This window comes from Lygodium microphyllum, chromosome 7 (genome assembly GCF_053477565.2).
Source record: "Lygodium microphyllum isolate KBCC chromosome 7, Lygodium_microphyllum_v1.1.10, whole genome shotgun sequence".
NCBI lineage: Eukaryota > Viridiplantae > Streptophyta > Polypodiopsida > Schizaeales > Lygodiaceae > Lygodium > Lygodium microphyllum.
Window position 1 is genome coordinate 152,474,478 of NC_141141.1, and position 26,832 is coordinate 152,501,309.

General features: G+C 38.9%; 1 protein-coding gene across 1 annotated transcript in view; it reads left to right on the plus strand.

Moving 5' to 3' along the window:
- LOC148034090 (fanconi anemia group F protein (FANCF)) overlaps positions 1-26,832 on the plus strand; it is an 82,840-nt gene that overhangs the window by 52,747 nt on the left and 3,261 nt on the right. The window contains exon 6 of the mRNA XM_087682082.1: positions 13,405-13,505. Within this exon, the coding sequence (XP_087538208.1) occupies positions 13,405-13,505 (101 nt within the window). The remainder of the gene's footprint in view (positions 1-13,404; positions 13,506-26,832) is intronic.

Below are 26,832 nucleotides of genomic sequence, written 5' to 3' on the forward strand. Positions count from 1 at the left end.
GTAAAGAAATACTTTGACACAGAAGCATAAATAACAATCATACGACAAAGCACACGCTGATAAAAGAACACAGTTAGGGTTAGGGTAACTCGGAGACAATGAGCACAGAAAATAACTGAAGTGATGTAAGTGTTGAATATACAATGCTCATGCAACAAACACACTATGCAATGAATGAACACTGAACCTCGAACTTCTGTATCTCAAGGATCAGGGCAAGGGTAATGAGCTGGAGAGTCTATCGTACTTTGAATGGATCCCAAATCGCAGCAAGGCAGCCTCCGGATGTCGAACACCGGCAAACGCAGCAGTGAGAAGCTGGATCTGATGCAGATGGCAGTGAGGAGAGAGAAAGACTAAAAACATAGGTAGGATAGCCTGCAAGAGAGTGAAAGCTGCCAAAACGCAGGCTGGACAATATGGTGCTTGCAGAAGCTGGGCGATAGCTGGAGGAGAGAGAAAATTGCCAAACCCAGGCTGTAGATGACAGTGAAGGCAGTACGGGAGCAGGTTTGTGCAGGTCAGCAATCGCCTGGCTGGGACTAGCTCCAAACTGCGAGAAGAGGGCTGAAAATTAGGCGCCAACTGATGTAGACAGCAATGGACAGCTTCGGCTGAGATGTCCTCTACGAACAGGGTGTGGGCAGCAAGCTGAAACACCTGAAATCTACAAAAACGAGATTGTTAGAATGGAGGGTAGCATACGTATTTATAGAAAGTTTGGGCCCTCCCAAGTGGGTTTGTGCTTATGGGACACAGATACTCTCTAGGATCGCGTTTCTTTTAAATAAACTAGGTTTCTTCATTAATTAAGCAAGTTTTGGGGTTGTTTAAGTAAAGCTAATGCATTTTTAGCTCAACATCCCCTCTTAGGCCCAACAACAGTGCCACAAGAAAGATCTTTTACCCTAAGGCGTCCCACCCCAAAGCAGCTAGAGCATCAGACAAAGGGCGCACGTCAACTGCCCAGTAGCCCACTAAGATTACAGAGGCGATGGTTATCTTACCAAGGGAGCCCAAGTGATCACTCTAGAGAGGACATGGCATCGGACAAAGGGTGCACGTTGGCTGCCCAGTGGCCTACCAAGCCCTACAAAGGCGGATGGAATAAGCTATGGATTGTGTTTGTTTGTTTGTTTGTTTTTTCGAATTTGATAGATGTAGCATTTAGTGGGGGTTCAAATTAGTTTTCGTCCTATTGAGTATCTGTGCCAAGACTCAAGACCTTCCCAAAACAAGATGGTTAGACCCAAGACCTTCACAAAACAAGCATACTATCGCTACCGTTACTAGGTGTCGGTGAAGAATAATAAGGCTAAGGTGTGGATATAGCAAATAAGTGAAGCGATCAAGACAAGCAAAGCAAGCAAACAAGTTAAGGAAAAACTGCCTTGGAGATTACCATGGGAAATGCCACGAATATGGTGGATCTACAGTCGACTACTCCAAAAGAGGAAAAAGGGATAAATGCGCATAGATGCATGTGTATATGAACAGAATGCCAATGCATGGGGTAATGCAAAGGGCGATGCAAGATGTCATGCCCACGCAAGATGCAATGCAACGATGCCACTTGGACAGTGTCCTCGTAGGGGAATTGTTCACTTTTCCAAGTGTCCTTTTACAATCATATCATCTTGACAGTGTGGATTAAGTTACAAATGTTCATAACACAATACAAAAGAATAAATGAATGAATGTCGAAAAACTGTAAAGAGCATCACTGTCACTATTAAGAGTAGAAGCTGTCCCCTCTCAAACAAGAAGGGAAAGCAAGAGGGAAGTATCCTCTCCCCATCAAGCTCAAGTAGGGGAGTGTCACAAGGACGTGAAAATTTGATGCTTTGTTTATGTTTAATTGACATTTGATTAAAGGATTACCCAAATGTGCAATTAAAAGATGCACATGTGTTGCACATGTGAGGTGCAACCTACTTTCTCACAGTTGAAGACCGAAGGACCCTGTGAAAAAGATGGGTGTCAAAAACAAAAGTTGTAACAAGTTACACTGGTTAGATTCTAGGTGAATTTTGGTGTCAGTTTGCCCCTAGGACCATTAAATGGCCATTAAGTGTCAGTGGTGATACTAGGGACTAGGCATTAATTAATGGATTAATGCTTGTCCAAGGGTCAATTAATGCATGGGACCACTTTGGGTTGCAAATGGCCTAGCCAATTAATTTTTGGATGGGCAATGTCAATTTTCTGGGCATGGATTAAGGGCTGAATTAATATTCAGAATTAATTAATTCTGAAAATTAAATAAATGGCTGGAAATTGCTTAAAATGGATTAAGAAAGCTGCCACTTGGCAAAACTTTTCCTTGCAAGTGGGGGAAAGGCTAAATAGGGCTGAAGGGAGAGGGAAATCTCGTTTTTTTCAGTTTGGAGCTGTTGGATTGTTGCTGCCAGCTTCTGGGGCCAATTCCCAGCCATTGGAGACCATTTTGGTGATGGAGATTGCATATTCTCAACCTTGGGAAGCTGACAATTGCTGCTGATGCACATTCTCCTGAAGATCACAGTCTTTGATGCTCCTATTGTTGGTGCATCCGTTTGGGGCTGGTACAGCAGGGCAGCAGCTGATTTTGATCAGTTCTTCGCGACAAATCTCAAAATTTTCTCTCTCTACAGCATTCTCTCATCTCCTTCAGCCCATTCTCAGCAATTCTCAGCCATTCAGAGGAGATCTCAGCCATTTTTGGTGGGCTGATCTGCAATTTCTTCAGTAAACCCTAATTCACAGCAGAAATTAGGGTTTAGCAGTCACCTTGGGATCCGTGCCAGAGATTGGAGGCTCAAGGGACTGAAATCAGCAGCTGATAATTGAAGATTATCAAGGGATTTCAGGAGCCAACCCATCCCGAATTGATTTGGGGCAGCATTTGGCCAGCCAAGGGTCAAATTGGAGAAGAAGTCGTGGGTGAAACAAGGGGCAAATGACCTAAAAGGCTTGCTGGATATTTATGACAGCAAGAGCAATTGGTTAGTAGGAGGAGATTGAAGAATCTCAAGTTGTACTCCTTCCAATTGAATGAAAGCTAAAGAAATACCGCAAGGGGCGCCAGTTTTGGGGCCAACAGGGTGTCTACTGTCCAAGAATGTTATGGTAAAGTGTGTATTTCATTTTATGTGCATTTGTTATGGTAAGGTTATTACCACCCATTCCAAGAAGAAAGGTTGGTTTCACGATCATGGCCACCTTTCAGGAATGTGCATGAGATTCGTAGCTTCTTGGGTTTATGTTCTTACTACAGGAAGTATGAACGCGGGTTTGTTGAATTGCATCTCCATTGCATGCCTTGCAGAAGAAGGATGTGCCATTTGGATGGACAATAGTGAAAATTTCAGCATTTGAAAAGTTAAAGGAAAAGATGACTTCAGATCCTGTGCTTTTGTTGCCCGATTTGAGCATGTCATTCATAGTTCAATGTGATGCATGTGGTAACAGCATTGGGGCTATCCTTATGCAGGACGGCTGAGTTGTGGCTTATGAGAGACAAATTCCAGATGAGATGGGCAAATTTTTTCCCTATGTTTCATTTTCAGATTGTACTTATTGATGGTAAAAAAGAATGTTGTGGTTGATGCACTGTCACGTAAGCCAGAAATTTTAGTCGTCAGAGCATGGTTTGTCACACTGAGTTGGATGCCATGAAAGAGCAATATGTTGTTGATTCGGACTTTGCTAATGCTTATGATCAGCTTTGCAATGACCAAAGGCATGAATACTTTGTGCTAAGAGATGGAATTTTGATGATGCATGGACGACTCTATGTCACAAAGCAGTTAAGGCCTAGAGTTATCACTAAAAGTCATGTTCCTCCGTATACTGGATACAAAGGTATTGATACCACGGTCAAGGCAGTGGAGCATTTCTTTTAATTGCCAGCTTTGACAGATGATGTAGAACACTTTGTTAAGACATGCATTGTATGTCAAAAGGTAAAGTATGATAAGAAAAGGATGTCGGGTTTATTGCAGCCCTGGCCTATTTCAGACAGGCCTTGGCAGAGCATTGCAATGGACTTTATTTTTAAGCTTCCTAAGACACCTACAAGGAATGATGGGATATGGACTATCATTTGCAGGTTTAGCAAACAAGCCCATTTCATTCCGGTGAGGAAGAAAATAAACGCTAATCATATGGTATGATTGTTTTTGCAACACATCTTTAAGTATCATGGTATACCAGAGTCGATCATTAGTGATCGAGACCCTCAAATGACCAGTTTATTTTGGAAGGGCTTGTTTGAGAATATGGGTACCAGGTTGAAATTCTCATCATCCTTCCATCTGCAAATAGATAGTCAGTCTAAGGAAGCAAATTCCACAGTGTTAAATCTTTTGAGGTGCTATGTTTTAGACCACAAGACACAGTGGGAGCAGTATTTGCCCTTGGTTGAGTTTGCTTACAACAACACAGTGCATAGTTCTACAGGCAATGCTCCATTTAAGGTGGTTGAGGGTGGCAAGAAGGAACCACCTAATTCACAAACTAAGTATAAGATCTTTAAAGTTGATCGTTATGTGGAAAACTTGGATGTAGCCTATGCAAAGATAAAATATGCAATTCAGAGATCGCAAGAAAAGTAAAAGAGGGTAGCTGATCGCCACAGACGTGCTTTGCAATTTGCAGAGGGTGATTACGTATTGCTGCAATTTGAAAACGCAAGGCTGAAAAAGATGAAAGGAAGAGAAAAATTGAATCCGAAGTTGAGTATGAGATACTATGGGCCCTTTCAGGTGTTGGAGAAGATCAACAATGTGCCATATTGGCTGAAATTACCTTCACATTGCCAGATACATAATGCCTTTCATGTCACTTTGTTGAGGCCTTTTCATGGTGATGTGCCAGAGAGAATGTCTGCTGAAATTCAGCCTGAGGTTGAGGAGCTAAATGAGATTTTGATACCTGAGTAGATTTTGGCACATAAGGAAAGAAAGGCCCAAGGTAAACTTTCCAGGAGATACTTAGTGAAATTTCAGAATTATTCACTAATGGATACCAAATGGAGGGAAGAGGATGACTTGGCAGACCATCCTCAATTGTTGCAGCTTGACGTGGATACTTTTGATCAATTTGGCACGAATTTTGCCTCAATTTTGAGACAAAAATTATGACCAGTTTCAGCTCACTTTTTGATCAACTTGAGAACCATTTATGGTCATTTTTTGGATCGATTGTGCATTAGTTTTTGCATTGATTGCTGGTCTGTTTTTGCAATGAGTTTGTGACTACTTTGGCGTTACATTTGCGGCAGTTTGTGATCAGTTCTCAGATCAGCAAGTGATCCGTTTATGAACAGATTATGCTCACTTTTCAATGGTTTACATCTAGTATCATGGACAACAGCATATGTTATGATGCAATTGATGTTTTAGCCATGGTTTATGCTTGGTTTTCGCTATAGTATGGTTTGGTTTTGCCGAATGAGTTGAGCTCATGAGAAATAGACATGTCACATGATAATCTGGCGATGTTTTTGAGATTCTTTGTGAGTCTTATGCTATGTTATGTTGGCTGGTAATTTTCAGCATATGTTGGGCATATAGAATGGTTGAACAGCAATGGGCTTTTGATGCATTTGGCAGTGCAATCTAGGACGATTGCAAGGATTTCAAGGGGGAGGGTTGTCATGAGGACATGTATTTTTGAAATCTCACTTAACATGTGGATTAATTCTTAATCACATGATTAAGCAAATGTTGCACATGTGAGGTGCAACTGGGGTTAAAGTAAATTTACGAGCTCGGGACCAGAAGAAATCACCGGATGTCAAAGGCAAAAGTTTCTATAAGTTATGCCGTAGAGGTACTTGGTGGTATTTGGTGCGAGTTGTTGGCCTAGGTTATCCATTTTGGCGTTTAATGGTACCTAATGCCAATCTACTGGTCAAAGATGGCGTAAGACACTCCGGAATGAAATTTGCCTAGTCAATTTAATTATTGGCCAGTCATATTATTTTTCAGGGCACCGAAATAATTATTAGATTAATTTTCATTATTTAAACACTGAAAATTAATGTTAAATTATAAATAATGTTGGAAAAACCCTTTGGGAAGGCCCCTACTTTTCAAAAATGCCCATGCAAGATTGAAAAACTTCTTTAGAGGCTAAAGAGAAGCATTTCTATTGATTCGGCCTACAATGGAGAGGGAGGGGAGATTGCTGGTTTGATTTGCAGGCATTGGAGGACCTTCTAAGGCTACCAAGGACCGGAGAAGACCAATCACCAGTAGGAGGCAGCTTGTGGAGGCTGTTGAGACATGGCAGCAGTTGTAAATGATTGATTTTCTTTAGTTCTTTGCATCTACAAGCTGTTGTAGCAGGGCAGCAGCCACATTTGACTGATTTTCAATCATTCTTCGTGACAAAACTCTGAATTTTCTCTCTCTACAGCTTTCTCTCTCATCTCCCAACCATTTCACAGCCTTGCTTTGAAGATCTCAGCATTTGGACCCTTGGAGGTTGAGAAATTTCCGATTTCTCTCCTGTAAACTCTTAATCTGTAGTAGAAATTAGGGTTTAGCAGCAACCTCGAGAATTGTGCAAAAAATTGGAAGTTGCAAGACTTGGATTGAACAGGGCTGAAGCTGTTTTTACCGTATTCAAGTGGAGAGACCAGCAAATAATTGAATTTGGGAAATTTTTCATCTTCATCAAAGTGGGTGAAGGCCAATCGAGAGCCGGAATGAAGGGGCAAAATAGATTGAAGACTTGCTGGTCAATTTGGATAGTAAGGGGAGTTGAAATACCGAAATGGATTGGGAGAATCCCATTGTAAGTGAACTTTTTCTTTAATAAAGCTAAACAAATACTGAAAGGGGCGTCAATTTTGGGGCCAATCGGATGTGCATTATCCACAGTAGGTAAATTTGTATTTTCAGATTTCCATTTATTGTTTACTGTTGTAATTAAGTTGTAATCAGGGATTTACCACTCTATCCGAGGAGAAAGGCTAGTTTTACTTATTCTTTTGGCTACTTGTCAAGAGCTAAGTAAGCGCTATAAAAAATGCTTTTTGGTTGGTGAATGGTGGCATGCGGATGATTTTAAAGTGATTTTTTGCCTATTTTCTAAAAAACGTCTTTTTTTCTTCAAAACGACTTTATCTGGTGGTTTTTGGCCAAGTTACCTTATGGCTTATCTTGTTTATAAGTCATGCCATACTCTTTGATACTTAACTTACTCAATATCAATGCTCGTTCTTGTGCGTTCTTTGTCTACCGATTAAGGCTTTTGCGATTTGTCTTGCGGTTACAAAATCAATGCGATCTTTGACGCATTAAATGGAATTGGGAATACTCAATCAAATATATTGCGGGAAAAATTATGATCAAGCCATTATAATATTATTTAAGAGGTGTCTTTACTTCTTGTTGGCTTGGAACATTAAGGCGTCTTTTTGTGTCGGATTGTGAAATTGATTCAATACAAGACTCGATCTTAAAAAAATTACGTGCGGTCACTTATGTGATAACTCGACAAGTAACATTTTAAGCCCAAATTTGTTTCTTGATACGAAGTGTTATGGAGGGAATATTACAGTTCTCCTCATAATTGATCTTGAGACTCAATTGGTGTTAATGTGTTCGACGTCATTTGAACCTATTGTTGTTATTGCATCTTGCGAAGAGCTTTCAGATCGAAGGCCTAGGTTTCTAAGAGAGTACCAGGCTTTGATACCATGTAAAGAAATACTCTGATACAGAAGCACAAATAACAATCGTACGATAAAGCACAGAATAATAAAAGAACACAATTAGGGTTAGGCTAACTTAGAGACAATGAACGCAGAAAATAACTGAAGTGATATAAGTGCTGAATATACAATGCTCATGCAGCAAACACACTATGCAGTGAATGAATACCGAACCTTGAACTCTTGTAGCTCAAGGATCAGGGCAGGGATAATGAGGTGGAGAGTGTGTTGTAATCTGAACGGATCTCGAATCGCAGCAAGGCAGTCTCCAAATCTCGAATACCAGCAAACGCAATAGTGAGAAGTTGGATCTGATACAGATGATAGTGAGAAGAGAAAGAGAGACTTAAAACGCAGGGAGGACAGCCTACTAGAGAGAGAGAGAGAGTAAAAACGCAGGCAGGAGAGTCTACAAGAGAGAGAGAGAGCTACCAAACGCAAGCTGGATAGCCTAGTGACAACCTGTAAAAGCTGGACAATAGTTGGAGGAGAGAGAAAACTGCCAAACATAGATTGTAGATGACGTAGCAGGGAGTACAACAACATGTCTGTGCAGGAACAACAGTTGCTTGGCTGGGATCAGCTCCAAATTGCGAGAAGAGGGTTGGAAATCAAGCGCCAACTGATGTAGATAGCAATGGACAACTTCGGCTGAGATGTCCTTCGTGAACGGGGTGTGGGCAGCAAGCTGAAACACTTGAAATTTGCCAAAACGAGATTGTTAGAATGAAGGGCAGCATACGTATTTATAGAAAGTTTGGGCCCTGCTGAGTGGGTTTGTGCTTATGGGACACAAAAACTCTCGAGGATCGTGTTTCTTTAAATAAACTAGGTTTCTTCATTAATTAAGCAAGTTTTCGGGCTGTTTAGATAAAGCTAATGCATTTGTAACTCAACAACATCTTGAGGCAGTTATGAAAACCCTAAATTTTCGTGTAAATTAGCGTTCACAGCAGAGATTGACTGAAATCTCTTTCACTTATTGGAAAATGTTGAGATAACTTGACAGATGGTTGGGGGATGAGAGAGAATGTTGTAGAGAGACAGAGATTTCAGAGTTTCGTCACGAGAAATGTTGAAAAACCTTTGTTACCATGTTCAAACAACCATAGAAGTTGTCATCTATAGCTTAGGACCACTAGAAAGGTTGTTGCCCCCTGCTATCTGCTGTCAATTGCTCTTCACATCAATAGTCTCTCCTTGCTCTCTAACAATCTTATTCTCTCTCATAATGTTTGGAATAGACTTCCACCAGCCCTTAAAAACGTTTTCCCTATTGCATGGGTAATTTTTTTCAAGTGGCAACATTCTAATTCTATTTTTCAGCATTATTCAGCTTATTAAATTAATTTTCAGAATTCTAGTATCAAACAATTAATTAGACCAGTCAATAATTAAATTGGCTAGGTTAATTTGTCTTCCAAGTATCCTTGAGCAATTATTAACCCTTAGACCATTACTAATTAGTTAATTAATGCCTAGTCTTTAATATCACCATTGACATTAGTGGCCAATAAATTGGTCCAGGTCAAAATTTGACACCGAGTATCACCTAGTACATATCAGCATAACTTATTACAACTTTTGCCTGTGACATCCACTGCATCCTTAGGGTCCTTGGCCTATTACCATGAAATAATTGCCATGTGCATCACATGTGCTAAACAACCTTGCACGTTTAATTAATAACTTAATCAAATGTTATCGCCAAGATTAAAGCATCTTAAAATTTTACGTTCTTGTGACATCGCCCAAAAAGGAAATATATGGTGCTTTATCTCCCTCCTTTAAAACCACCTACTCACAATATATGTGAAAGTTGTGTACTCGGCAAAATGCATTGTGCTTTGTTTTCTCAAGGTGGATCTATGTGTGTTGATAAAAAATTACAGGTTGTGCATAGTATTGTTTGTGGATCCATGTGTGCCAAATCCATCGAAGGATACTTGTACCTTGTTACCTTCATTGATGGCATGACTTGTTATTGTTGGGCATTTGCTTTGAGACACAAATGAGAAGTGATTGTATGCTTTAAAATCTTCTTGGCCTTGGCTGAAAATGGCAGTGTATGCAAGTTGATTACACTAGATACCAATCGAGGGGGGAATACATGTCACGGGAATTCAACTCCTTTTTGGTTGAAAGGGGCATTATACATCAGTGTACGATGCCTTACACACTTAAACAAAATGGTGCGGTTGAAATAAAAAATCCTACTTTGATGAAAGTGAGACGTTGTATACTACCACACACTAAGCTACCCCAAAGTTTTGGCTTGATGCTATTATGTATGCAATGTATGTGTTGAATCTTATCTCCACTAAAGCATTGGTTGAATGTATGCCTTATGAGGCTTGGAATGGGTAGAAACCAATGGTGTTATATATTTGTGTCTTTGGTTGTTTGGCATATGCTTTGGTGCCATAGCCATGAAGACATAAACTGCAAGACAAGGCTGTCAAATGTATTTTTAATGGTTATAGTGTAGAAAGGATATTTGTAAGTAGAGTTGTGGTATTCATTGAACATGCTGGTCAGCCCTTCATGGGCTGCAAAAATCAGCCCAATGTGGGGCCTATGCACATGTTTGACAATTTGTTACCATTGTTTCAGCAAAATGCACTTAATTTTGGTCAATTTCAGTAACCTATTGAGGGTTTACAGCAACAAAATCTTTAGCAAACATATTCTGAACAGCAACTTGATTTTCAGCCCATTGATCCAAGCATTGTTGATGATGAAGTGGCTCATGATGAAGCTAAAACAGCCCCTTGATGGCTGTAAGATACATTATGGGACAACAAACGGATGGTTCCACTTCTTGGTAGAACTAGAGTAGCCACTCGCCATGTAGAGGGTAAATTGGTTGCGCAGGCACTTGTAGCTATTGTATGCAATGAGGAACCTATCTCTTTACATGATGCTTTGCAGAACATTGGATAGTAGCTATGTAATCAGAAATGGACTCTATTCATAAAAATGGCACATACACACTATGTGACTTACATGTTGGTCATAGTCACAAGGGACATAGGGAATGAGGGGTTGGAACACATGGACCTCGTCTTGAAACGTGGGATTTGTCTCCAATGTGTCCTGGAAAGGGTGCGTCTCCCTCCAGTGGTTTATCACAAGGGGACGCATCTTAAGACGCGGGGGGGGGCAGGATGGGACATAGGGGACGCCACATAACATAGGGTTTGTACTATTTATATTGTTTCTTGTAGTCTTCGATCCAGTAGTTTTATTGTTTCTGAGCTTGTACTGTTTCTTGTTGTCTTCAATTGGAGGACTCCCTATTTAGTGGTTCTTGTTGGACTTCAGTCTTTATGTCATATGGCATTTCTGATTTTTTAGTTTTAACTTTTCCTACAGCTCTCAGTTTATATTGTTTCTTGTGGTCTTCAATTTCAATACTCATTATTCAGCGTTTGCTGTTGGACTATAGTCTTTAAGTCATACAACATTTCTCAATCACCGTTTGGCATTGACAATTATTACTTCTACTATTGAAACCTAGGGCATGGTATCTAAAAGATCCATGCATGCTTGACTCCTCTTGGCTTTAGTAATTCACATTCTTTATGTGGATCACATGTTGTTTACTAGGCCTCATGAGACATAGATTTCAACCTTGAAATTTGAATTGTAGCATGCTTTTGATGTGATAGATATTGGCCACTTGCACTACTATCTTGGCATATTGTTTATTGCAGTCGAGGGGGGCATAATTTTGCAAGTCTTAAGTACATTGGGTAGCTCCTCGAGTGTTCTTAGATGCAAGATTGCAAGCCTATCTCTACTCTAGTTGAGACGTGCCATAGGTTTACACTTGAGGATGCGAGAGATCCATTTGAAACTTCTCTTAATTAGCACGTTGTTGGCTGTTCATTATATTTGTGTAATACACATCTAGATATTCAGTTTGGGGTCTCTCAGTTGGCATGCTTTGTGCACAGCCTTGGAACTACATTAGCAAGCAATTAAAGGTGTTTTTCATTCTAGAGGCACTCAAACATTTTTGTCTTTTTTATCCTAAAGACACTTCTCTTTGCTTGCATGCATTTACAAAGAGTGATTGGGTTGGTTATTTTGACACGAGGGTGTTTACTAGCGGTAATTGTTTCATGCTTGGTGATTCATGCATTTTTTGGCTCAACAAGAAGTAGTCTAGAGTGGCCATATGTAGCTGTGAAGCTGCATAGAGGGCAGCATTTACGGCTACACTAGAATGTGTATGGTTGAGATCTCTTTTAGTCAATCTTAGTGTGGGATAAGAGCCACCCACTTCTATCTATATTGATAGTTAGAGTGCCATGGTAGTTGTGAGGAATCCAGTTTTTCATGCTTGCACTAAGCGCATTGAGGTGCATTATCATTATGTCACAGAGAGGCTCCATACAGGGGGATTGAGTTGGTTTATGTCCCTACACAGGACTTCGCAAATGTGTGTTTACGAAAGCTCTTCTTAGAGAGAAGTTTGAAGGCTTTCACAAGGCTCTAGGCTTGATATCGTTTGGGCTTGATATGTCTATTCCTTGTATACATTCACATCATTCACTCCAGGGGCATTTGTTACATTTATCATATTCCTCCTAAGTTCTAGTATGAATGCTTCCTTATCCATGGGTATTTTTAAACTTCTAGTTGAAGGGTTTTTTCCTTGTGTGAATTCCGATTAGTGGATGTGGCAGCTAATACCTCAAGGATTGTACTTTCATATCATTCTCATAGTGGATGTGACATTTCAGCACCCTTTTCTCTCGTTGTTCACTTGTTCATTTTGAGTGTGTGCGTGTTGTGGAACCCTAACCTAACAATTGGTTGGTGGTCATTTGCCAAATGGGGCTTAGATTTCGTAGGGCGAATCTCACCAACCAGCAAGAAGGGTAATAAGTATATCTTGGTTGCTATTGACTTTGCTACCAAGTGGGCTGAAGCAATTTTCTCTAAAGATGCCACTGCCATAGTTGCCATCTTCCTCTACTCTCACATGTTCTCTCGCTATAGCTACCCCTTGAATATCATGATGGATTGTGTTACATAGTTCAATAATGCTCTCATCAATTATCTTGTTAGTCATTACAAGATTTTGCATCGGTAGTCTTATGTCTACTATCCACATGCCAACGGCCAAGGAGAAAGCACCAAGAAACCTTGATTGTGACACCATCAGTATCATTCTCACCCTTCTCAAGGAACCACTAGCTGAAACTAGCCTTTCTCCTCGCACAAAGTGGTACTAAGTTGATTTAACATTTATTATAGCAAGTAACTAATTCACATAAATTGAAATGCACACTTAACCAATTTAATCTTGGACAATGGACAGCTTGTTGGCCCCAAAATTGGTGCACCTTGTGGTATTCTTTTAGCTTTTATTGCAAATGGATGGAGTACAACCACAACTAAAGAGAACTCAAACCAAAAAAAAAAACCCACCAAGTGTACGACCACAACTAAAGAGAACTCAAACAAAAATGCAAATTTGCAAAATGGAAAACACAATAAATCAAACACAATAAAATGTAAGCGTATAAATAAATGCTATAAATAAAGGAAAGATTGTACAAGATGCTCAGAGGTAGAGCTGTCCAATAGCCAATGGCTCTCATTTTGTTGATGATTTTGAGAATGTTCTGAAATCCAATTGTCTTCCTAATTGTATTTTATGAAATGTTCATCTTTGTGTTTAATAGGGAAATGAAGTTACACAGTTCATGTTGGAGTGTTTGGGGAAGGAGCTGGCAATCTTGTGGAAGCTTCCTCCCATGATTTTAGCAGTTGCTGCTGTTAAGGGGTGAGAAACCTTTGATAGTTATAGCAGGTCTCCCACAATATGCTGTTTTGATTTTTGTTTTTCGCAGGCATGGCATGAAAATTAAATCAGCCGGATGATTCAGAATTTCCCTTGTTTTTGTCTTGGTGGGCATTCTTCATTTTTTCTTTTGATTAAGTGATCTATTATGGAACTAGCTGCAAACTGACAGGCATATGTACCATGCACAACCAGTTGAGAAGACAAGAATAATACTTCACACAAGCACCAACCTCACGTGTTGGAATACTAAAACAAAATTATAGTTGAATTGCATTTGCCTGTGTGAGTTGCAATAAGAGATATAGCATGGTAAAGTTGTAAAGTTTCTTACAAGAGTCTGTTCTGGATGGATGGTTGGTTGGAGAAATTCAAAATGCAACTGATGGAAGGGGAACCAGCAGGAATAAACAAAATGCTCTCTCTTCTCAGAAAAGTTGCTTTCATCTTTTCATTCTTAGTCTTTAAAAATGCAATATCTTTTACCTCCTCTACTGTTAGTTGCCGTTGCCTAGATGCTAAAGTCCTAGGCATTCACTTTGGATGCAGTCCATGGTTTGCACAGGGCTTTGAGACTCATCATTTTGTCATCTCAAAGGGTTTCTTTGTAGGCGGTTTTAGAACTTTTGTATTTTCAAATTTTGTTCTTTCAAAACATGCTCCAAAACTCCAAATGCAACTAATGAAGAAGAGACTTGTATGCTGGATCAAAGCCAAGGGGATGAAGTGCCTCCAAGGCAATGAAGCAGCATGCTAAATATGACAATCCAAGCCAACTTATCGGATAGCCTGCTAACAAAGTAAATTTGCTGAGAGTAAGGTATGTGCAAAGCTGATGGGCACACACATGGGCAACTACATACTCAATTGAGGTCAAGGGCAATGTTCCTAACAACATAGTAACCAAGGGGCATTAGGTAACCACAAAACTGTTTACTCAACTAGTACACCTGAACAATGGGTGCAAGATTCTCAATGTAGGAAGTTTTGATTCTCTGGAGCTTTGAAATCACAGTTCTCATATGTAATGTCCAATTAAAATAATCAGACCCTTTTTACGTACATGTGCCTCAGGTATGCACATGACATCTACATAATTTTGGCACTAGTTTGCTAAAAGAATGTGAATCCACACATCCCAATGCAATTCCTTGCATCAGGGGCCTACTCAACAATGGAATTTGATGCAACCCAGAGGTTAGAGTAAAAATCTATGTATTCCAACCTGAGTCCTTGCTCCCCACTCCAAATTCTATTGAATCAAGAGTCTAGAGTGCAAATCCGTGTAACCCAATATGAAGGCTTGCAGCCCTTCCCACAATATAGGAAAGCTGTAAGTATGAACCCATGCACTCCATATGAATCTCTGCAACCAAATTATTAATCTGTACCTTGCAACATCCCATGGCATACTAATTGGAAATCATGAGTTTTATAATGTGGAGATGAGGCTTTATTAGGAGCATGAGTTAGAAACTGTTGGCAAAACTTTATATCTTACAAATGGTTTCACAATCCTTAGGTAATAACAAGACAAGACAACTTGCACCATATGGTGATCAACATGATTATGAATAATTGCAATGACATGATAATATAAAACAGCTTTTATAAGTGGTCATTGGAATGAAGCATCCGCCAAGTCCTATCTAACTTAGAATAGGAGAAGCAAGAGGCTTTGTAAGTCCATGACCACACACTTCTATTTCTAAAGACAAATCTACTTTATGATTTCCACTTGGCCTTCATGTTTAGCCTATAAGTTCCCAGCTTGTTGAAGCTACATTGAGTACAAAGAAGCTAGGGGGATGGAGGGGATGCATTGCCTTGGAGGTAGTGTGCTTGTTCACATACATGCAAATGCATGTGCAGAAGACAGTATCCACAAAATGGATTATGGCCTTGGGACAGAGGTTTTGAAGGGGGTATATATCCATGGAGAGGGGGCCCATGGGGAAGTTAGGTGCCCATGAGGGTATAGGGTTATCAGATGGGGTGTCCAAAGGGTGAATGACTATGGGAAGACCTAGGGATATTAGTGTTGGGGGTAAAGGGATTTGTGGTTATGCTACCCTGTATTTACTTCATAAACGATGATTGCACACCTATACACTGTAGGCAGCGAGTCCCCATCACTGTCATTGTATTCTTTATTCTTTTAGTAACTAATGAATAAGGGAAGGCCAGTCACACTTGTGACTCTTGGAGTTTCTACAAATGGTCTCTCTTTCTCTTGCTCTCTTGCTCGAGATGCCATAGCTCGTACTTCTACTTGTGTGCTTCCACTCTGGCTCTACCTTTCAAGTAGTATTAGAGGCAACCATTTGAGTAGCTTCTTCATGCTTTGCTTCAGCCCGGATTCTAAGCTTCAGCTCAAGGTTGCATGGCAGCCATTGTTTCTTCCTCTGGCGGTATACATTGAGTTTTTTCTTCTTCAAGCTTATTCCACCTCACGTTCGGCTTGTTAAGGAGCTTCCCAGGGCTAAGCTAAGCCTTGTTGAGTACTTACTGAGCTAAAGAGTAGCCATTCTATCCATTTTGAGTGGATATAGAGCATGTTGTAGAAGTCATGGCCAACTATGGCAATTTGATAGGCACATTGTATTTTGGCTATAACTTTTGTATACGATATTGGATTTGAGTGTTCTATAGCTAGAAACCAAGAGCGCGATGAGAGCTACAAATGAGCACTCATAAAGTTGATTTTGTGTAAATTTTAGTTCTCTGTTTTACAGAGAACGAAACAATTTTGGTTTGGAAAGCAAACGGTAAATTGTTGAACACACATTTAAAAGAAAATTAAAACTTTCATGATTAGACTTTCGAACCAAAGAGTCAAGCCTTAAGAGTCAACAACCATAATTTATAAATACTAAGCAGTGAGTTCTCAATAAACTATCAAAAAGATACATCACATGTGTCATGATCACACTGGAAACTGAACTCTACAGTCTAGTAACTAGTATCACAAGGGCATGAAATTTTATTGCTTTGCTTAGCATTTGATTAAAAGTTCTTAAGACCCCAAGATATGAGTTGGTGCTAAAGGCAAAAAAGTTATAATAAGTTATGTTTGATGGAAAATGGGATTAGAAGATTGTAACTTGGTAAAACTTTCCTATGTAAGTGGAAAAAATGTTATTAGGAGCTAGTGAAAGTTTATTCCAGCCATGGTGAGAGAGGAGGTTGTTAGAGAGTAAGGAGAGATTGCTAATGCGATTTGCAACCACCAAATATCAGTCCTACAGCATGTGACAGAAGTCTGGAGTCCTCTAGGAGTAGGTGACAGCATGCCAAGGTCCTTTTGGTGGAGATGACAACATACACAAGCGGATAATAGTCTTTTTGGTAGTCCTAAGTTATAGATGACAACTTGTATGTCAGTTTGTCTCTCTATAGTATTCTCTCATTCCCAGCTATCTCTTGTTATCTTAGCATTTTACAATAATTTGAGCCATCAAAGAAAGAAATTTCAGTCAATCTGTATTGTAAACCCTTATTTACAGTAGAAATTAGGGTTTAGGTAGTTGTTTTGGGACGCGTGCTTAGAATTAATGGCTTAGGACTTGAATTCTAGTAGCTGAAATTGAGAAATTTCAAGAAGTCTTCGTGGACGACTTGTGTATTCACTCTGCTTGGCAAGAACACTTTGAACGATGTTGGTTGTATCGCCTCTCATTGAACCCCTTGAAATGCCTGTTCTAGGTAAGGCATAGATATATCTTAGGACATGTGGTGTCAAAGAATGGCATTGCCACAAATTTCTCGAAGATCAAGGTCATTGTCGATCTTCCATCCCCAGCTAATTACAAGGGTGTTTAGTGTTTCTTAGGACACACCAGGTACTATCGATGGTTTGTGTTAAACTACGCATTGAAGTCTAGATCTCTATATAAGTTGTTGATTGTATTCGAATCAACTTGCCAATATGAAATTTGGGGCTGAATTTGTCTTTCAAGGAGTAGGGTGAAGGCTAATCCCCAAGCACACCAAGGGAAAATTTGGTTTGGAGGCTTGCTGGTCAATTTTAAGAGCAAGAGGCACTTGGATTAGCGGAGAAGATCAAAGAATCTTAATCGTACTCCATCCATTTGCAATGAAAGTTAAAGAAAAATACATAGTCATTAATTGCAGATTCTAATTAATGACTATGTCCAACTTGTATGGTAAAGTGTGCATTTTAGTTTTCAGAATTTGTTAATTGCTGTAATTAAGTACTTCATTAGGTTAATTATCACCATATCTAAGAAGGAAGGTTGGTTTCATGGTTTCATTGTTGGTATACTATCAATTCCCTTAAATTGAGGCTCAAGATATCCGATTTAAGTTCAAAAGCTTTGCTCTAGTGCTAAAATTGTATTCAGTTGAGTATTATAACAATCTAGTGAGATGGGATTAAGGAGGGATGATGCCTCTTGCTCTGAAACTCACAAAGTGTTGGGAAAAATGCAAAAGTTTGATCTTGGACAAGACACATATCATGGCCAACTATTAGTTTAGACCTAAGCCTTTAGAGACTAATGATCAACAAGAGAAAGAGGAATTTGATGACTAGTTTAAAGATCAGCTAAGGACAGTAGCTGAAATGTTTATGTCTGAGTTTATGGAGGGCAGCAAAAGTAGAAAGAGGAAATTGTCTTCAAGAGCTTTAGGACAACAAGGTGCACCAAAGAAAGAGCCAATATAGCAGCATAATATTCTAAATGTAGATTGTGAGCGTAAGAAAATGATGCGAGTGGGGCAAGTGATGCATATGCAAGGCCAACTTGAAAGCGCCAAGCCAATGCTTTTTGGACAAGAGGGCATGCATACAATTGTGAGGTAGCCAAGTTACTTTGATGGTGGCGCTAGTTTCCATACTAGGGTGGGTCAAGGACCGTATACGGAGATGTATGACACAACTCCTTATTGTATATAGTAACTAATGTGTGATGTACAAGACCCAATGTTCCAGGTTTGGCTAGTTATATGTATAACCCCACGTTTAACAATGTTGGTATGATATTGGGCATAAAGTGGCAAGTTTGGCAATGCATATATGCAGCCCACTGTGTTTGCGACTTGTGATATTAATGCTAGTCATGCAAATTCTTCGAATACTATTAGTCATGAGGAAAAATTGTAGCTAGTAATGTATACAATATATGAAAAAATGTATCTTGGTATGCCTAGTAGTATTGTACAATCACAGTGCAATGGTTCAAAGTATGTAAACAAGAATAATTCCCAATGCATCTGGTACTTCTAGCATCTGTGGTACACATGAGAGGCTAGTCAACTGGATGCAATGTTGCATATTAGTTAAGTTGAAATTGCAAAAATGTGAAAATATAAAGCATCGCAATGTTGAAGGTAAAGAAAGAAATACAACTTAGTGGAGGTTTTGAGACAAGTTAAGTTAGAGGTAAAGTTTCCATATGGTTCTTGGTGAAGCTTCAATATTGTTTTACCAATAGATGCAAAGTGAATGGAAAATGATGACTTGGCAAACCATCCTCAGTAATTGTAACGTTACCAAGATACTATTTAGTTAGAGTCGGCTTAGTCAGGTTAAGTAGAGTAAGGGTTCGGAGCATTGCTTGATGCTCAAGGGAGAGGTAGCACTTTCACTCCGCCAGTGTGGACAACTTTGGTATGTAGTGGATATCATGAGGACATGTATTTTTGAAACCTAACTTACTATGTGGATTAATTTTTAATCATATGGTTAAGTAAATATTACACATGTGAGGTGTAACTGGGGTGAGAGTAAATTTGCGAGCATGGAATGTGAGGAAATCACGAGATGTCAAAGGGCAAAAGTTGCTATAAGTTATATCGCATAAGTACTTGGTGGTATCTAGTGTCAATTGTTGGCCTAGGTCATTCATTTGGCCGTAAGTGTCAGTTGGTGACACTAGAGATGGTGTAGAGACACTCGAGAATTGAAGTTGCCTAGCCAATTTAATTATTGGCCATTGAGATTATTTTTTCAGGGCACTGAAATAATTATGAGATTAATTTTTAGTATTTAGAGATTAAAAATTAATATTTAATTATGGATAATGCTAGAAAAACCATTTGGAAAGGTTGCCACTTATCAAAAATGCCCATGTAAGATTGAAAAACGTCTTTGGAGGTTGGAGAGAGGCATTTTTAGTGTATTCAACCTGCAAGAGAGAGGGAGGAGATGTTGCTGGTTTGATTTGCAGCCATTGGAGGACCTTCTGAGGCAGCTAGGGGCAGGAGAAGACCAATCAACAACAGGTGACAACATCTATAGGCTGTTGAGACATGGTAGTAGCAGTAAATGATTGATTTTCTTTAGTTCTTTGCATCTACAAGCTGTTGAGATAAGGCAGCAACAATAAATGATAGATTTTCTTGAGTTCTTCATGAAGAAAGTCCGAATTTTCTCTCTCCTCAGCATTCTCTCTCATCTATCAACCTTTCTACTGCCTTGCGCAAAAGATTACAATATTGAGATCACCAGAGGTTGAGAAATTTCAGATTTTTTTGTTCTAAACCCTAATTTGCAGCAAAAGTTAGGGTTTAGCATTAACCTCAGAAAGCGTGCGAGAAAGTGGAAGCTCTAAGACTTGGTTTCAATAAGGCTAAAGCTGTTTTCAGTCAAGTTTAGGTGGAGAGGCTAGAAAATCAATGAACTTGGGGCATTTTCTATCTCCATCAAAGTGGATGAAGGCCAATTGAGTGTTAGAATCAAGGAGCAAATCAGATTAAAGACTTGTTGGTTATTTTGGACTGTAAGGAAAGTTGGAATATCGAAAGGGATTGGGAGAATCCCATTGTACATCAACTTCTTTTTCAATTAAGTTAAAAAAATAGTTAAAGGGGCACCATTTTTGGGGCCAACAGGGTATCCAATGTTCAAGATTATATGGTAAAGTGTGCATTTCAATTTTGTGAATTTATTAGTTGTTGTAAATAGTGCTTAATCAAGTTATTTACCACCCTATCCGAGGAGGTAGGCTGGTTACAATGGATCTCATATGTATTTAGTATGCATCCAAGGTAGTGTATTGACAGTATGTTTGCCATGAGGGCACTACTCAGTATACTATACTTTTGCATCAGTTTATGGTAAGTTTGGCATGAGTTTTTGACTTAGTTTTGAGACAAAAATTGTGATTAGTTTTAATTTAGTTCTTGATTAGTTTGAGAATTGTATATAGTGACTTTAAGATCAATTTTGCATTAGTTACTGATGAGTTTTTGCAATCAGTTCCAGATTACATTTGCTGTTGTTTGTGATTAGTTCTCAGATTAGCAAGCGATCAATTTATTATGAGTTTATGCTTAGTTTTCAATGGTTTACAGTTTATTCCATAGACAACATGTTAGTAAATGCCATTGATAGTTTCAGGTATGATTTATGTTGAGATTATGCTTTACTAAAGTTGTGAAGTCAAAACAGTTGAGAAACATGAGTTATGGATGCATCCAATGGGTTTCTAGCAAGAGTTTTCAACCACTTTTCAGTTTTGTGTTATGTATATATTTATTGGGATTTTCCACAAGTTTGGGGCATATGGCATGCTTGGACAACAGGGATCAATGTTGTGACTATAATACCTTATGAAAATTCCAGTGCAATATGTTTTTCCATTGGCACAATGCAGTGCAATCGAGGATGATTGCAAAGATTTCAAGGCGGTGGTCTATCACGAGGATGTGAAATTTTATTGCTTTGCTTGGCATTTGAGTTAAAAGTTGATCAAATGTGCTAATGTAACCCTTGATCTCGAGATATTAGCTGATGGCAAAGCCAAAAGTTGTAATGAGTTATGGTGGACACATAGTAGGTGGTATATGGTATTTGATTTAGGCCTAGATCAATTTATTGGCCACTAATGTCAATGGAGATATTAGAGACTGGGCATTAATTATTTAATTAATGTCATTCTAAGGGTCAATAAGTGCTTAGGCATACTTGGAAGACAAATTGGCCTAGCCAATTTAATCACAAGCTAGCAAAATTAATTTTGTGAATATTAGAATAATTAGTAAATTAATTTATAAAATTTAAAAAATCATTTAATAAATTAGATAATGTTGGAAAATGAGATTAGAAGGTTGCTACTTGGCAAAACTTGCCCATGCAAGTAGAAAAAACGTTTTTAGGGAGTGGTGAAAGTCTATTCCGGCCATGGTGAGAAAGGAGGTTGTTAAAAAGTAAGGAGAGGAGAGTAAGGAGAGACTCCTAATGTGATTTACAACCATTATGGATGAGTCCTACAACATGTGATAGTAGATTGGAGCCCTTTAGAAGCAAGAGACAATAGCCCAAGTTCCTTCTGGTACAAATAATAGCATATAGGAGGGACAACAGTCTTTTTGGTGGTCCTAAACTACAGGTGACAACTTCAATGGTTGTTTGAGCAGGGCAACAATAGCTTTTCAGTGTTTATTGCGATGAAACTTTGAATTTTCTCTCTCTAGATCATTCTCTCTCATCCCTTGGTCATCTCTCAAGGTATCTTAGCATTTTCTCGCAGTTTGAGCCATCAGAGGAAGAGATTTCTATCAATCTTTGTCGTTAATCCTAATCCTTAAGAATGTGCTCAGAATTGAGGGTCTAGGACTTGAATTTTAGCAATTAAATTTGAAGAATTATAGGGAGGTTCAAGAGGTTAGCCAGCCAATATCAAATTTGGCTTGAAATTTGTCTTTCAAGGAGCAGGGTAAAGATCAATCTCCAAGCAAACCAAGGGGAAAATTAGTTTGAAGGCTTGCTCATTAGTTTTGACAGCAAGAGACACTTGGACTAGCGGAGGAGGTCAGAGAATCTCTATTGTATTCCATTCATTTACAATAAAAGTTAAAGAAATATCACAAGGGGTGCTAATTTTTGGGCCAACAGGTTGTCTATTGTCCAAGATTGTATCGTAAAGTTAACATTTCAATTTTTGTGAAGTCGTTAATTGTTGTAATTAAGTGCTTTATTAGCTTATTTACCACCCTATTCGAGATGAAAGACTAGTGTCAACTAGTCTTTAGTACATCAAAAGATACATCTATCATCAATGATCATACATCATACATGTCCTAGGACCTTAAGTCTCATTGGCCATGTCACCATTGCTCTCCTTTGCTACCTCCCCAATCTCTCTTGGGTTTGGGACCTGCCTTCCTTTATGCTCCTCCTCTTGCTTTCTCTCTCATGCAATAAAGGGATCGGCCTTTACAGTTAGACTGTTGCAAAGCATACGTAAGTTTGCATTGACAAAGACAAGATTATTAGCCTTTTGTACACCAAGGTTGCTCTTTTTCTTAGATGCAATGTGGTTGTAAGAGCTCTAGAATTGCTTCAAACAAGAAGAGCAAATAGCCTGGCTCAAAATGCAAAATGCTAGGAGTTGAGGCTTACGGTCATTATATCCATAATTCTCCCACCACAGAGGACCGCCTCGAGTGAACTTAGCCACCTTTGCATCACTGCAACCATACAAACCATGGAAGTTTCTCGAGAGTGCAAGCTGATCCTTCACTAAGCGTCTTGTCTCAATCTCAGGAACCATACACTCCAAGATGCATCTTCAGCCATCAGCAACCTCCTTGTTACTCGTATGCCCATGACCTTGAAACTCTGGGTCTAACATGTGTACTGTTGAATGCAAAGGAGATGCATAGGCATTCCAACATGTCACACATAAGGTGTAGATCTCATCATACTAATCCTAATCTTGCACCAACTTCTCTAGTCGCTCAATCATCCTATTCATAGCCTGTAGACCTTGCGAATACATGGTTGCATCGCGTCTACGAGGTGCAATAAGTGGATAACGTGCTGAACCATGGTATCAATCGTCTTCACCTGATCCCAAAATCCCATCTCCTTAGTTGTATCTATACATGATATCCCGGTAGGAGTAGAAACTAAAGGGTAGCTCCTAAACTCATCACTAATGAATACCTCTCTCAATGCATTGTCGTACTCCCTTCAATAACCCAGCATCAAGAAGTTGTAAGCAAAGCGAGTGTCACAGTATTTGAGAAGAATCGTTTTAGATTTTTTTTTAAATTCATGGCGAAGATATTGATGGTTGAGCACAAAGGTCATCATCTTAATAGCTTTAATACTAGTCGGCTCAACCCATGAAAGCTTTGGAATATCCTTCAGAAGATTGTTTAAACAATAAGTTATGCAAAAGAAAATTGTAATGTAGGGATAGTAGCTCTCAACTATGGCACCAGCTGCTCTATTTGTTGGCTCACCATTTGCCATGAATGGCACAACATTCTGTGGCCCAACCACCTCAATATTGTCTAACCACTCATGGGCAAGCACATTAGCACTTTGACTTCTGCTTGAAGCATCATGAGATGAAAAAACGTACATCTCACCACAAGAACATACAACTAGCCGATGAATGGATCTCAAAGCATCTTCATGTCCTTTGTAGCCTACTTAACCTGGCATCTCTCTCTCTCCAAGAGAGTAATATGCAATTGCTTTAATAACGGGGGCATGTAAGTAAGGCCATATTTGGCAGCCTTTTTTAGCATTTCCTTGAAGAACTCTAACCTAATTGATTATTAAATACAATATACATCATGATTTTAGATTTCGCATGGATAGTATTGGATACAAACTTCAAATATCTAAATCAAGATTTATCATTAGAAATTAAAATTTATGCCATCAAAATTTAATAAATAAACAACAAATATTTATAATTTTACAAATTTTACCTCGTAGTATAAATGCCAATGTGATCCGCATAGAAAAAGTGAGTAACAGTAGCATCGGTATTCTCCTTTTTTGGTGGATTCCACGAAACCCTAAGAGTACTCTGTTGTTTACAGTTTTGCATGGCTTGGTTGATCTTCATACAAATTTGAACTTTAAACAGCAATGCATCTAGACAGACATCAAATTAGTACCAAAATTCATACATCTATTTTTTCTTTTTTATATTCTTTGTGTGCATCAACATGAAGCTCCTCAATGCAAAGCGTCATATAACAAGAGACCTTACTAGAATCATAGTACGAGGGAGTTTTGGAAATGGCAAAAACCGAAGTTTCAAAGTTTTGAGATTTTAGCATTAAATCCATACAAAAGTACTTTAATATATCAATTCACATATGACCACTTAAATTTTATGCAAAACTCAAGGCCCTTATGTCATGAACTTGTCTTCATCTTCACTCCATCTCTTTTATATCTCTTATATCAAACAAATTGTGACAAGTTGAGTATTTTAAGCCTTCATGTCACTATTTAATAGCTACAGGTTGTTGGCAAGAGTTGAGTTGAGTTATGCAAATCTTGTGTGTGACAGCTTCCATTCTCTCACGATAAAAGCCTTTACTGAAGAGAAATATGCATGCAAACACATGCAATAAAAATGTAATTTGAAGGCTAGAATTGAAATTTGCGAACTAAGACATGTTTTATGTCAGTCTAAACAATCCTAAAACACACACAATCAAATCTCCCTGGAAAAAAGAAAAAAAGGGTTGTTCCAAAAATGTGTTTCAGAGTCCTAGAAATGCTCCTAAAACGGCATTTTCGAAATAGGGGTCCAAAATGGCTAGTATGAAGGTTCAGTTGTGAGGATCTAAGTTTGACACCATTTAAGGATGTGAGATCCAATAGCGCAAGTGAGAACATTTGCTTAAGGGTATGTACAATCTCTCTCCAGACTTTGAGGTGAGCTTCTTAGACGTTGTTATATGCTGTTCTTTGGCTTCATGACATCTTCCTATGAAGAAAATGTATGCAATGATCCTAGAACATAGCATAGTTGCATTTGTACTATATACGGACTAATTCATTAAATACGGTTTGTACCATACTGTACGATACGTATTCATAACAATTTGGTATCAAAAAACAGGCTACTTTTTGCCCATGAAGATTGAACCATACAATATCTTCCAACTTCCAAGCCTTACATTTATTATCATAATTTCAAGTTTTTCTCACACTCTCTCTCCCAACTTCCAAGATGAATACGTAATTCCAAGCCTCTCTCTCTCTCTCTCTCTCTCTCTCTCTCTCTCTCACACACACACACAAAAGAATGAAGAGGCTCTATTCATCCACCCTACAGTTTGCTTTTTTGTATGATGTATCATGTATCATGTATACACTCTCATTTGTCTACTTGTAGCACGCTGTGCATGGTGCACATCAGGTTTTGCCTTGTTAATTGTTGGCACACATTGCAAAGATTTGCCAACAGGAGCTGCAATAATAGAGGAAAACAAATCCCTATAGGATGTAATGTCGTTAGAAGCACCATTGTCAAAGAACCAAGTGCTAGCATCCTCAGCAGAGCTGAATGCTCTATTAGCCCAAGAAGAATCATAACTGGAAGTGTAAAAGACGTGGACTTTGTAGTAGTAGAAAATGCATCAGAAACAAATATCCTTGACTCCTACTTGGCAATGCGCTTCTTACATTCCGTGATCTAGTGACTTGGCTTTTTAAAAAAGTACAAAAAGTGACCGAATTGTGTAACATAAACATGCAAAATAGAAAGTAATGTAACTGGGGGAAAAAACCTCTCATAAGGAGAGTAAAAAGTGCCCCAGTGGCCTACTACAAATCATGGGCGCTCCTCTATGAGCGTAGGCATGAGTCAAACCCAATATATTTGTCCTTTAATTTGCAGGTATCTCCACATAAACAAATTTGTCATTTTATTGCTCTTAAGACCTCAAGGTAGTTTATGTTGCTGTCTCATGCTGAATTCGTGTAGATTGGCCGATGTCCAATAGAGGAACTTGTTGGAGGACCTTAGAACTTAAATATGCTGATTAGTCAAGAAATCGGTAAGGGACAGGAGCAGCTTGGCTGGGAAGATAAGATTGGTGATGGGGAACTCAGTAGTGAGGGGTTTTAGTTGGCAGGGAAGGCATGGATGACAGGGTGTCAACAGCGTGCACTTGTAAACATATTGTAACAACGAAGAGTCAATTTCATAATAAACCTGATGGGAAAACATGGAGACAGATCCAATTGACATGTTATACGATGAAGAGCATTTGGAAGACTCGATGGAAGAGGACAAATCCATGGAAGTATTGAAAGGGACATTTTGAAGGAGGATTTGTAAGAAAGATCTCCTATGGGTTCTGTCCATAACATTGCACATATTCCTAGATTATGTCTATGCTTAACAGAGTTAAGGTTGTTGATGTGCTAAGGTGCTTATCTAAAATGACTTCCATCTGTGGGGGTGGTACACTACAGGGTTATAAAGTGTACTTATCCAACAGAACTTCCATCGTTGGGTGTAGTGCTATAGGATGAAGTTTTTGAAGTTGATGTGATCACAAGCTTATTGCCAAAAGCAAG